The following is a 14,932-nucleotide window of genomic DNA, read 5'->3' as shown; positions in this document are numbered from 1 at the left end:
AAATACTCATGTAAATGTCTGAATTTTGGAATACACCTGTAGATGTCTGAATTTTAAAATACACATGTAGATATCTGAATATTAAATACTCATGTAAATGTTTGAATTTTGGAATACACATGTAGATGTCTGAATTTTGAAATACTCATGTAAATGTCTGAATTTTGGAATACACATGTAGATGTCTGAATTTTGAAATACACATGTAGGTATCTGAATTTTGGAATATACATGTAGATGTCTGAATTTTGAAATACTCATGTAAATGTCTGAATTTTGGAATACACATGTAGGTGTTTGAATTTTGGAATACACATGTAGATGTCTGAATTTTGGACATGCAGAATGAATGAATGAATGAGTGAATGAATGAATGAATGAATGATTGATTAACAATACCCCGGCATATTGGGTATCAAACTATGGTAAATGCAAACAGTGAGTGGTTAACATCATCAAGATAAACATTCAAAAATAGAATAGAATAGAATATTATATTATAGAATATTATATTGTAGAACAGAATAGAATAGAATAGAATAGAATAGAATAGAATAGAATAGCATAGAATAGATGTTTAAAGACACCCCAGCACGAAAAATACATCGGCTATTGGGTGTCAAACTATGGTAAATACAAAAAATTCAGGAGTTAAATAAAAACACAGAGTAAAATAACTGTGCATAAAATACAAATATCACAGAGAGACACAATTAAAATTTTGAATAAAAGTCAGTATCTTGAAGAAATTGTAATGCAATTTCTAGATGGAATCGAAATGATTCCATCACATTTCTTTGGCCAAATATATATTTTCTACTTTCTTTCAGATGCGTACACTCCACCAAAATGTGGCGTACCGTCAGAGTACACTGACAGTGATATACAGTCTGCAATGACAACACAACATGGCCGGTTACATCAGACTGCAAGATGCAGCTACTTTATATAATAATCTCACTGACTGGGTTTTTTAGAAGTAGTCAGTTATGTCAGTTGGCCATTTAAGGCCAGGTCAAATGCCATAGTTATAGCATACAATCGTTACATACATTACATTTCCTTCCTTTAAGATTAATTGACAGCAAACCAATTATTTTAAATATTATAGTGAACTCGGCATCCAATATTTTAATGTCAAAATGTATTTGACCATACCCAAGAATGTTCAGTCTTTCACGGCGTCATGTTAATAGTGATACAATTTGCTGATAAAACAGTTTTTCAAATAATATTCCCTGAAATAATATTCTCTGAATTCATGTTCTTTAAAATCAAAATGTCATCAGTCGTAAAACCTTGATCAGTCACTATGTAGTTAATGCACATATGCAATATCATGATTTCACACAAATAACACAATACAATACCGCGGATTTCGACAATACACACACATTGAATCATCACACATCAGTATACATATCCATGTAGATGTCTGAATTTGAAAATACACATGCAGATGTCTAAATTTTGCAATATACACGTAAATTTCAGAATTTTGGAATACACATGTAAATGTCTGAATTTTTTAATACACATGTAGATGTCTGAATGTTTTAATATATATATATGTAGATATCTGAATTTTTAAATATGCATGTAGATGTCTGAATTTTGAAATATATATGTAGATGTCGTAATTTCGGCATGCACACGTAGATGTCTCAATTTTGAAATATATATGTAGATGACTGAATTTTGGAACAGATGTAGATGTTTGAATTTTGGAATATAGATGTAAACTTCTGAATTTTGAAATATACATGTAGATAATCTGAATTTTGAAATATATCTGTAGATGTCTTAATTTTGGAATACACATGCAGATGTCTCAATTTTGCAATACACATGTAGATGTATGTCCACATTTTGTACTATATATGTAAATTTCTGAATTTTGACATATACATGTAGATGTCTCAATTTTTAAAAAAGAACATGTAGATTTCTGAATTTTGGAATATACATGTAGATGTCTCAAATATACATGTAGATGTCTGAATTTTTTAACATACATATATATGTCTGAATTTTGGAATACACATATAGATGTCTGAATTTTGGAATACACGCAGATGTCTGAATTTTTTCAACATAGATGAAGATGTCTCAATTTTGGAATATAGATGAAGACGTCTGAATTTCTGAATTTTAAAACAATCATATAGATTTCTGAATTTTGGGATACACATGCAGATGTCTGAATTTTGGAACAGACATGTAGATGTCTGAATTTTAAAATATACATGTAGATGTCTACATTTTGGAATATATATATGTAAATTTCTGAATTTTGAAATAAATGTAGATGTGTCAATTTTGAAATATATCTGTAGATGTCTGAATTTTGAAATATACATGTAGACTTCTAAATTTTGGAATATACATGTAGACGTCTGAAATTTGAAATATACATGTAGACGTCTGAAATTTGAAATATACATGTAGATGTCTGAATTGTTTAGCATATATGTATATGTCTGAATTTTGGAATACACATGTAGATGTCTGAATTTTGAAATGTACATGTAGATGTCTGAATTTTGGAATATAGATGTAGATGTCTGAATTTTGGACTATAGATGTAGATGTCTGAATTTTGGATACACAAATAGATGTCTGAATTTTAAAATACACATGTAGGTGTCTGAATTTTGGAATACACATGCAGATGTGTGAAATGCAGATGCCCCTTCATGAAGTAAAATGAGAAATGCAGGTACTTAAGTTAAACATGGAAAATGCAATATTTGGTTATCTTTTTTTTTCCACGAGAGCATAACACGACCCTATTTATAAACTTCGCTCGCCACAGTCGAGACCCTAGCACACATATCTGATAGGTTTACACAGGCCTTTGGGTGTCACGGCGTTTTCGGTACCGTGTCGGTAAAAGCACGAAACCGAAATATATATATATATATATATATCGCAGAGAATAGATGAGTGGCCGTTAGGTATCATTTATATCACAACGAGTAGTTTTAAAATGTATCTAACGAGCGAAAGCGAGTTTAATACGTTTTTAAACGAGTTGTGATACATATGGTATCTAACGGACACGAATGTATTATTCTATTTCTTACATATCCTCAAAAACCAGGTTTTAAGCAAATGTTAACATCTTTTTCAACTAAAAGGTATTTACAGGCGTTGCACTTGTAGCTAACTTGCGTCACAGACACATGATTGTCAGGTTAACTATACGTCACAGTGTAACCTATTCCACCGTGTTGTTTTTAATTGGCTGCATGGCACTGGTGACTTGGTCATCACCTAGGAGCAGCCAGTCGTATATCTTGAAATTGTTAACACACGTGTGACGGGACATGTTCTTATCTTTTCGCCTGTGGCGATGCTATTGTTTTAGAGGGTTGTGTGCAGCTTGGTTACGTAATACCCCCGCGCGACGGTGGTAGTCTTGTGTCCCAATATGCACTTAGACCAGGTGGGCACTTGGTTACGTAATACCTCTGCGCGACCGTACCCCCTAATACACACCCAGATCAGGTGTGAAGGCCATGTGGAGAGTGGTTACGTAATAACTCCGCGCGACCATGGTATCTCTAGCGAACTAGGCGACGACCAGTCTAGGCTTCTAAAAAAATATACCGTCTCTGGGAGTTGTGGCAATATCACATGATAGGTGAGGTACCGCGTTGTGCCCCCAGGCGATATTCGCTGTCTCCAAGATTTTTGAATAAATAGATAGGATTTTAGATATATCGGGGAGAAACATTGGAAGTATCCAGGGGAAAGGACGTTGTCCACTGAACGATCTATATAAGTTCAGTCCAGACGTGGTAAATATATTTGTCTACTCTGTTGTATAACCTTGATGTGATTGATGTGACTTTAAATATTTTAATACTGTATTATACCAATATTCTTTAGACAGTGTTTCCGGTAAACTGACGAAGTAAATTGTAGGCTTCACTGTTCTAATATTTTTAAACGAGTATTTGGTAATATAAAGCTTAGCCGGTCATCCTAGAGGACTTAGGTAAACTGTAGGTTATTGTCTTTATTGTGATATGTACCAGTATTAATTCTGTATTACAAGGTTACTGTATGAGTAGGTAAGGGTTAATTAAAAGTTAACCAGTTAGGAATAGAGTTGTAATTCCTTTATTAATTAAGTTGCCCTGGCAGCGTTTCTCAATTATCACACGTGTGCGTGTTGTATCACGGTGAAGTGATTAGAATATTGTGTAAACTAGACACTTAGTGATTGACTAATTAAGTGATTAGTTCTGGGTTGTTATTATTTGTTGTTGTTAATTAACTACTGTGGCAAGTACATTTGTCAGTGTAGTGTTAATACAGATTCCAAAGTGTATTGTGTTTTGTTGTGTTTTCTAGTGAACTAAACGTGCTATATATATATATACATATTTATATAAGATCTTATCTCTGATTATACCTAGAGCCGAGCCACTCGGGTATTAGACTGCCCGATACAGAGAGATCTAATAGATATACAGTTAGGAGAGATATTTCGATAATCGTGTTTTATTCAGTTACGGGTATTATAGGATCCCCGTGACAGGGGTGCTCGTCCCGGACCTGAAACGGGACATGCATATTTAAAAAGTATTGTTTGTAAATGGGGGCTTTATAAATTATTTTTACAAATTTACTGGAAGTAGCAACGTTGTTCACTAGAAAATTAATTAATAATAAGTGCGTCATATCTAAACATGGATAAGAATTTACTGGATACGCTCAGTGTAGTGGAGATAAAGCAAGCGCGTAAGGCCGAGTTAGTTCAAATCGCGAGTGAGCGGGAAATTGATTTAACATCAGCTAAAACATTAGGAGTATAAGGACAATTATTATCCATGAAGTTTTTGGTGATAGTCCTGCTATGGAAGAAAGTGAGATTGTTCCAGGGATAGAGATAAATGACTTGAGTATGGAACAACAGTTAGCTTTTAAAAAGCTTGAGTACGAAAGAGAAGAACGTGCATTAGATAGAGAGAGAGAGAAAGAGAAGGAGGGATAGAGAAAAGGAAGATAGAGAAAAGAGAGAGAGAGAGAGAAAGAAGAGAGAGATAGGGATAGAGAATTCCAGTTAGCAAAATTAAAAGTGGAACAGGAGTTAAAGTTGGATACTGAAGAAGTTAGACGGGAGGAAGGAAATGGGTTTAACATGTCGGAGGCTTATAGATCAGTGCCTGTATTTGAAGACCAGAAGGTAGATATGTTCTTCCAACTTTTTGAACGGGCCGCTAAGCAGCTAAGTTGGCCGCAGTCTAAGTGGACATTGTTAGCCGTGTCTAAGTTTAAAGGGAAGGCTAGCGTGGCTTATAATTCAATGAGTGATGAGCGAGCAAGTCAGTACGACCTAGTTAAGTCTGCGGTGTTGAGGGCTTATGAATTACGACCGGAGGATTATCGTTTACGGTATAGCGAGTTGAAAAAAACGCAGGGTCAGTCTTATAGTGAGTTTGTGGCTAAGAAAGCAGGGATGTTTGATAAATGGGTGGTTTCTCATCAGGTAGGGTCATATACCGAGTTACGGGAATTGTTGATCTTACAGGACATTAAAAATGGATTGCCGGTTAGCTTACGTATTCATTTAGAGGATCGTGATATCACAAAAATAGAGGAGGCAGGCATAGTGGCAGATGATTACGTGTTAATACACAAAGCTCAGGCAGCACAGGGTAGCTCTATACAACAGGGTGATAAGAGGAAATTTCAACCAGGTTTTTCCCGGGAAACTAATTATCGGGGAGAGTCATCTAGTTGGTCAGCTAGTCAGGCAAGGAATGCACCTGGTGGGCAAAGTAAGGATAAACCTGCATTATCAGCTAATGCACGAACTTTTCGTCCACATTGCAGTTACTGTAAAGAGGATAACCATCTTGTCGGGGACTGTTTTAAAAGGAAACGCGATAATGCGCAAGTGGTCGGTTTAGTGAGGTCAGCTCCGTTAGCGAGAGAGTTAATGGTTAGTCCCATGGCAGAGAAAGTAAACCCGTATGTGACCACTGGTATGGTTTGTGACGTAAAACAAGAGTTGAGTGCTAAGGCAATATCAATCTATCGAGATACAGAGTGTAGCCAGTCGCTTATAACATCCGAGTGTTTAGCTGGTATTGAAAATTCAGATACAGGACGTAGTTTGGCCTTAACCTCAGTTACTGGAGAAAATATGGTTGTCCGGTTACATAACGTTTTCTTGTGTTCGAAGTTTGTGACGGGACCAGTCGTTATGGGTGTTGTGAAGGACTTGCCTTTTGAAAACATAGGAGTTTTGTTGGGTAACGATTTGACTAGTCAGTGTTGCCAGCCGCAACGGGACCAATTGTTAATTGAAGACAGCCCTTTACCATAGAAGAGTATGAGATTGATGAGATTAGATATCCTGCGTGTGTAATGACTAGGGTTATGGCCAGAAGGGTAGCACGAGACCCAGAGGAAAATTGTGATTTGTCTGATACGTGTGTGAGCCATGAAATTGGAGTGGATGAGGTTAACAGTAAAATGGTAGATAAGTCAACTGATGAACTAAATGTGGTGGAACCTGTTGAACTCCCGCAGAGGGGAAATGAACCAGTTGTGTTTGATAGAGGGGACTTACCTTGTAATAGACAAGAGTTACTCCTAGAGCAGAGGGCTGATCCAAATTTGTTGGCAGCTCGCACTACATTGTTAACTGAGGGTGAGATGGAGGATCAGATGTCAGGTTATTATATGGACAAGGAAGTATTAATGAATAAGAGTGTGGAGAAGGTTGTGCCTGATAGTGAGGTAAAAGATAGTTGGTTAGACAAGGATAATACCGAAAACCTGCCGATTTCTGTAGGGAGAGTTAGAGATAGGTTGTGTCAGGCGACTGAACTAGCTAGGAAGCATCTGAGCTATGCTCGGAGCAAAATAAAATCAGTGTTTGATAGGAAGGCTAAGAGTCGGGAATTTAAACCAGGGGATAAAGTGCTGCTGTACCTTCCCATTAAACGGGGTTAATTACAGAACCGGTATTTCGGTCCCTGTGTTGTGCACAAACGGGTTAATGAGACAGGGTATGTGATAAACACTTCTGATAGGGTTAGGAAAAGTAGGTATTGTCACATCAATTTGCTAAAAGGTTATTTTGACAGACTGCCGATAGTTCCAGTGTTACCTGTCCAAATTGAGAGTCACTCAATTTCCTGTGATGACGTCAAGACTGCAGAGATCAAATTAACCAACAGCCACATTCTAGCAGACTTGAGCCCCCGGCGAGCAGAGTTGACTACGTTGATACAAGACAATGTTTCCATTTGTCCGGACTTTCCAACGGTTACCAATACCTTAATCCAGGATGTGCGCTTGGAACACAACGCTACACCGATTCGATAGCATGCCTATCGGAGAAAACCTGTAAAACGTGCGGCACTGAAAAAGGAGATAGATTACATGTTGATGGCAGCACCAAACTACCGAATGCCTTTCAAGCTGGCTGTGGATGCCAGTGACGTGGGAGCTGGAGCTGTGCTGTTCTAGGAAGACGAAAATGTACTGGACCATGCTGTAAGTTTCTTCTCCAAAAAGTTTGACAAACACCAGGTGAACTATTCCACTATAGAGAAGGAAGCTTTGGCCATGGTACAAGCTCTGAAGCGTTTTCAGATCTACGTGAAATCGGCATTGCATCAAGTGGTTGTCTTTACTGACCATAATCCGCTTACTTTCATTTACAGAATGAAAGCCACCAACCAGAGAGTTTTGAGATGGAGTCTTCGTCTGCAGGAATTCCCAATTACCATTGAACATATCAAGGGCACATCCAATGTAATCGCTGATGCCCTGTCCCGAAGTTGAACGTTGTGATAATGTGTTGACGTTCTTGATTTCTGTTTTTGTTCTTATATATTTTATTGAATACCAGGGACTCATAGACTCAGTGTGATTACTGGTAGTCACCTTATTACTATGTGTTATAAATGCCCGGATGCGTCGGTTAACGCACTCTTGTTTGTTTAAATGTAGTATATTTCCCTGTTCCTAGAGTAGAGGAAATATCTTTTTTGAGGTGGGTGTGTGTGACGGTACATGTTCTTATCTTTTCGCCTGTGGTGATGCTATTGTTTTAGAGGGCTGTGTGCAGCTTGGTTACGTAATACCCCTGCGCGACGGTGGTAGTCTTGTCTCCCAATATGCACTTAGACCAGCTGGGCACTTGGTTACGTAATACCTCCGCGCGACCGTACCCCCTAATACACACCCAGACCAAGTGTGGAGGCCATGTGGAGAGTGGTTACGTAATACCTCCGCGCGACCATGGTATCTCTAGCGAACTAGGCGACGACCAGTCTAGGCTTCTAAGAAAATATACCGTCTCTGGGAGTTGTGGCAATATCACATGATAGGTGAGGTACCGCGTTGTGCCCCCAGGCGATATTCGCTGTCTCCGAGATTTTTGAATAAATAGATAGGATTTTAGATATATCGGGGAGAAACATTGGAAGTATCCAGATGAACGGACGTCGTCCACTGAACGATCTATATAAGTTCAGTCCGGACGTGGGAAATATATTTTTCTGCTCTGTTGTATAACCTTGATGTGATTGATTTACTGTATTATACCAATATTCTTTAGACAGTGTTTCCAGTAAACTGACGAAGTAAATTGTAGGCTTCACTGTTCTAATATATTTATAAGAGTATTAGGTAAACTGTAGGTTATTGTCTTTATTGTGATAGGTACCAGTATTAATTCTGTATTACAAGGTTACTGTATGACGTAGTTAAGGGTTAATTAAAGGTTAACCAGTTAGGAATAGAGTTGTAATTCCTTTATTAATTAAGTTGCCCTGGCAATGTTTCTCAATTATCACACGTGTGCGTGTTGTATCACGGTGAAGTGATTAGAATATTGTGTAAACTAGACACCTAGTGATTAACTAATTAAGTGATTAGTTCTAAGTTGTTATTATTTGTTGTTGTTAATTAACTACTGCGGCAAGTACATTTGTCAGCGTTAATACAGATTCCAAAGTGTATTGTGTTTTGTTGTGTTTTCTAGTGAACTAAACGTGCTATATATATACATATTTATATAAGATCTTATCTCTGATTATACCTAGAGCCGAGCCACTCGGGTATTAGACTGCTCGATACAGAGAGATCTAATAGATATACAGTTAGGAGAGATATTGGGATAATCGTGTTTTATTCAGTTACGGGTATTATAGGATCCCCATGACAACACGTAAACGTGTGTGGTGACAACCCATGGTGTTCTCACCAACGAGTGTGTGAAAAACACACCAGGGTAATAATCTCTTTATCATATAATCTCATTTCATTTGAATTTATTTTCGTGCTTATATCCAATCAAGGTTCAAGCACGCTGTCCTGGGCACACACCTCAGCTATCTGGGCTGTCTGTCCAGGCCAGTGGGTTAGTTGTTAGTTAGTTAGTGGTTAGTGAGAGAGAATATAATGTAGTGGCCTTACACCTACTCATTGAGCCTTTAAGAACTTGCTCTGGGTTAGGGCCGGTACCGGGCTGCGAACCATGTACCTACCTGTAGTTCGATGGCTTAACCAGTGCGCCACCGAGCTTAATACAACGTGTTTTTGTAAACTGTACACGCAACTTTAATTCCAGTCCGTCATTATTAGATATCCAATGAATGAATGAATGAATGAATGTTTAACGAGGAACAAAAGATAGCCTCCTGTCAAAAATAACCCCCAGAAATTTGGTCTCTTCCACAACTGGAACCGGAGTTTTGTCCAGAAACAGCTGAGGATCTAAATGGTGACCTCTTTTCTGGCAGTTATGCATACAGACGGTTTTTGACTTTGAGAATCGAAATCCATTGTCAGTTGCCCATTGTTGAAGTTTATTCAAACAAAGCTGCAACTAACGTTCAATGATACTCATACTGGACGACCTGTAGGAAATCTGAAAATCCTCGACATATAACGAGCTATCAAAGCCAGGTTTTAAACACTGGATAATGCTGTTAATTTTCACGGAAAATAAAGTTACTGACAGGATGCTACCTTGAGGCACACCCATCTCTTGGGAGTGAGAATCAGATAACGTAGATCCCACTCGTACCTTGAAAGACCTATTCTGTAAGAAATTTGAGATAAAGTCAGGCATACGGCCTCTTAGGCCCATGCCATGGAGGTCTTTCAAAATCCCATACTTCCGCGTGGTATCATAAGCTTTCTCGAGGTCAAAAAAGACCGATACCAAATGCTGGTTATGGATAAAAGTATCGCTACAAAACGTTTCAAATCTAATAAGATGATCAACCCTGCTACGTCTAGTCCTGAACCCACATTGCATGTTAGTAAGCAAGCTGTGGGACTCGAGATACCAGACAAGTCTACGGTTGTTCATTCTTTCCATGGTTTTACAAATGCAACTTGTCAAAGCAATAGGGCGACAACTGGTAGGATTTGTTGGATCCTTACCAGGCTTAGGAATATGAATGACAATGGCTGTTCTCCAATCGGAAGGAAAGTCACCCGAAATACAGATTTTGTTAAAGATATTTAATAGAACCATTATGGATGATTCAGGTAAGTGTTTTGAGAGTTGATAATGTATTTCATCTAGTCCTACCGAAGTATCATGGGCTCTACGTAGAGCGTCCTGCAACTCCTCCAAAGAGAAGTGTCTGTGGTATACTTCAGCATTTTCAGATGAAAAGTTAATAGGTTGCTTTTCAGCTTTATTTCTGACAGATATAAAAGCATCTGTACTGAAAGAAGAAGAAGAGTTATGAGAGAAATTGTCTGCCAATGCATTGGCAATGTCACGATGAGACGTCACATCCGTGTCGTTGACAGACAAATGGCGAACTGTATTATTGGATATTTTTCCCTTGATTTTACGTATCCTATTCCAGACAGATTTCACAGATGTTTGAGAAGTCAACTTGGAGACATAATTTCTCCAAGATGATTTCTTACTCTGTCTGATAGCTTTACGAGCCTTTGCCCGATAGAGGTAAACAAAGACATGGTATCATCGGCACCAAGCATGGCAGTTTGTTGCAGTCGAGCGATGCACAGATCCCGAAATTGATCCCAGTTTGCCCCTGTCAACCTCCATCTCTGAGCCCTTTCAAGTGATGGAGGTCCATCATTCTCCAAAGTAATTGGAAAGTGGTCACTACCACAAGGGTCTGGACAAACTTTCCAGGAGAAATCAAGACAAAGTGACGGACTACAAAGGGTTAAATCAATGGATGTGAAAGAACCACTTGCAGGATGAAAATATGTATGACTTTTATCATTAAGTAATATTAAGTCATTTTTAAGAATTAAGTCTTCTAATTGTTTACCTCTATTATTTAAGTCATTGTATCCCCACAAAGTGTGGTGAGCATTAAAATATCCCATGATAATAAAGGGAGTAGGGAGTTGATCAAGAAGACCTTGAAAGTCCCTAGGGTTCAAATTATAATTGTTTTGAGGCAGTAAATAAACTGAACATAGAGTAATAGTTTTATGAGCCGTGATCTTTACGCTTGTAAATTTGATGTTAATATGACTTCACTCTGGGGAATGTTTTCTTTTACAATAATGGAAACGTCCCCAGACGATCTATTTTCAGTTTCTTGACATTTATGGCAGAGATTAAATCCTCTGATGTTAATACTGTCAGTATCCTTCAGGAAGGTTTCTTGAAGACATACTGCAAGAGTATTATACTTTTGAATTAGAAGACTTAATTCATCAAAATTGGGTCTAAGCCCATGACAGTTCCACTGGATAACTTTATTTTCCATCGGGAGGAAGTATGGGTTTTATCTTTGGCTTTGCTGGTGGTCTTTGTTATCGGCAATGATCTGGGGATGAAATCTGTATATCATCATCACCAATATCAGCCAAAGTTTCATAAATGTTGCTGATCGGGACCGAACGTATTTCGATCTTTTTCAGCCTACCAGACAGTATTTCTGTACATTTCTTTGGAGATTTCTTTGTGTCATTTCCTGTCTTAGGGAGACTAGTGGTCGACCTATTTGGTGGATTTTTAAAATCCAATGACACTTGTGTTTCAATTTCCTTTTTCTGGGGTGTAATGTTTTGTTTTTGTGCTGCTTTTTGCACCTGTTTTTGCGTCTTCTCGATATCGGACAGTTTCTTGTACTTGGCTTCATCACAATGCCAGGTGAGATCTCTGTGTTGACTGCAACACTTTTAGTAGCGACTTGTCACTGACTGTAGGTGTTGCTGTCTCCACCAACCTCCTGGCATACGTGAAAGACAGTTTATTTTGTACCTTCACCTGTTGAACTCTTTTTTCCAGCTTCCACCGCGGACACTCTCGCGAGTATGCACAGTGGTTGCCCATGCAATTGAGACAAAGTATATCGTTCTTACATGTCTTGCTGTCATGGTCAAACAGACAACAACGAGCACACGACGTGTTCTGACCATGGCCAAACCGCTGGCATTTGAAGCAACGCAAGGGGTTTGGAATAAAGGGTTCAACGGGAATATTAAGGTAACCGGTTTTGACAGATTGAGGACGGGTAGGGACGTTAAAGGTGAGGATACAAGTATTCGTCGGTAACAAGTCATTGTTTCGACGAACCTTTATCCTCCTCACAGCAGTAACTCCTTGATATTAATATGAACTGTATTAATGATTGTAACATTGTCATTCTCTCATTCGGCTATTGACGGAAAAAGCCGAACCACCATAGGGATTCCGTTAATGTTGAGTATGAATTTCGTGTTACTAAAATAGTAAATAGTTGGAAAATAGAGTTCATTTTTTATTTCAAAGAGCTTTACATTAATGACATGGTTATGTGTTTGGAATTATAACTTTAGTATGAATGGCTTCGCGCTAACGCGCTACGCCATTCATACAGTGTGTAAAGCGGTTTTGCGTTTCATACTAGCATGAAACTCAAAAAAATTCACGTTCAATTCTTAAATAATTTTGTAGAAAATATTTAACCTTCTAACTACTATCACTAAAGTCGACTTCACGCATGTACTTGAGTGCTGAAGGTGGCAATCGAATAGGCCCCACTATTTTTTTTTATAGTTTCATTATGGGAGGAAATCAACTTTATGTTAAGTTTGAAAACGTGTCTCTTTGCACCGAATTTTGCGATAATAATTTAAATCAATGGTATTAAAAATGGGTTCCTATAATGACCTGTTTTCATGGAACCTAAAAACAGTTTTCGATGGGTTCACAGGGCACGGAACCGTAAAAGGTGTTTCCCATGAAATTTGAAATCCTAAGGCCTGTTACACCCGGGCTCCGCGGCCAGGACATGACCATATATATAAAAAATAATGTATTTAACGATGCACTCAACCTATTTATTTACGGTTATATGGCGTCAGACATATGGTTGAGTACCACACAGATATTGAGAGAGGAAACCCGCTGTCGCCACTTCAAATATGGCCATATAAATACACGGACAACAAGATGGAGGACATAGACTAAGAGGCACAGATCGACATGGAAGGGTAAAAGCCAGCGACTACTCGAACCCCTACTGCGTCGACGGCCTCCACCGCACGGGTCTCCCAGCGTCATAGCCTGCAACCACGGCACCTCCCCGACGTGCAGATTATCGATCCGCGACCGCCAAGGAAGTCAGGTGGTTGAAATCATCACTCCTGCTGAGCTGTTGTCATTGAAATCTGTTCAACAGCAGTCCAGTGAACAACCCATAGTCCATCCCATCCTCCTACAAAAATATAAATAATTTCAGTTTAGTCTGACGTAAGAAGAAAGTGAAAGTGTTTTGGAAATAACAAAAAATATACTAAGTTTGTGTTCAATTTAGAAAACAATCGTTTCAGAAATAAATATTTTGTAGTAAATTCCAAAGCATAAAAAAGGCGTTCCCTGTAGGACGAACTGTAGCTAAGGATACGTCATGGCACCTGGATTTGTACGAGGTGCTTGCACGGAAACAGAAGGTGCATCAGATTGCAGAACCCGAAGATGCTTAGTTTTGGGGGTTTTTTCCTTGTCCCAACCAGTGCCCCACGACTGGTATAACAAGAAAGAATTGCTTTATTTAACAACGCACTCAACACATTTTATTTACGGTTATATGGCGTCAGACATATGGTTAAGGACCACACAGATTTTGAGAGGAAACCCGCTATCGCCACTACATGGGCTACACTTTCCGATTAGCAGCAAGGGATCTTTTATTTGCGCTTCCCACAGGCAGGATAGCACAAACCATGGCCTTTGTTGAACCAGTTATGGATCACTCGTCGGTGCAAGAGGTTTACGCCTACCCATTGAGCTTTGCGGAGCACTCACTCAGGGTTTGGAGTCGGTATCTGGATTAAAAATCACATGCCTCGACTGGGATCCGAACCCAGTATCTACCAGCCTATGGACCGATGGCCTAACCACGATGCCACCGAGGCCGGTCTGGTATAACAAAGGCTGTTGTATATATATATATATATATATATATATATATATATATATATATATGTATGTATGTATGTATGTGTGTGTGTGTGTGTGTGTGTGTGTGTGTGTGTGTGTGTGTGTGTGTGTGTGTGTGCGCGCGCGTGTGTAATACATATATATAAATATATATATATATATATATACTACTCAAAAGAATTTAAGGGTCAGACGATATTTTCGACATTATTTTCTGAATGTCAATTATATTAGCTAGACCATAATGGCACGCATGGTATTGTTCCATTTTGACGAAAGTGGGTCTAAGCAACCCATAAATGAATTAAAATCCACTGTCATTGACACTGTCGACTAGTTCTAATGGCGAAAACATGCTTACATTTGCACGTAAATTAGGGCGAAAGCGAAAGGTCTGCTAAGTGCCCATAACATGCTTTTTCACAAAGCGCTTCATTTGCACGCTTTGCACGTGTATTCCATGTTCCCAATGCTGAATTTCCGTATAATTGGAGCTTGCGTTCGTGTACGGTGCACACTCCAAAT

General features: G+C 38.6%; 1 protein-coding gene across 1 annotated transcript in view; it reads right to left on the bottom strand.

Annotated features, from left to right (window-relative positions):
* The window catches only part of LOC121383679 (T-box transcription factor TBX3-like), a 42,119-nt gene extending 29,803 nt beyond the window's left edge, over positions 1-12,316 (bottom strand). The window contains exon 1 of the mRNA XM_041513772.1: positions 12,185-12,316. Coding sequence (XP_041369706.1) covers positions 12,185-12,316 — 132 coding nt within the window. The remainder of the gene's footprint in view (positions 1-12,184) is intronic.
* Positions 12,317-14,932: the final 2,616 nt, after the last annotated feature.

Source organism: Gigantopelta aegis, chromosome 10 (genome assembly GCF_016097555.1).
Source record: "Gigantopelta aegis isolate Gae_Host chromosome 10, Gae_host_genome, whole genome shotgun sequence".
Taxonomy (NCBI): Eukaryota; Metazoa; Mollusca; class Gastropoda; order Neomphalida; family Peltospiridae; genus Gigantopelta; species Gigantopelta aegis.
This window is presented reverse-complemented; position numbering and strand designations above follow the sequence as displayed.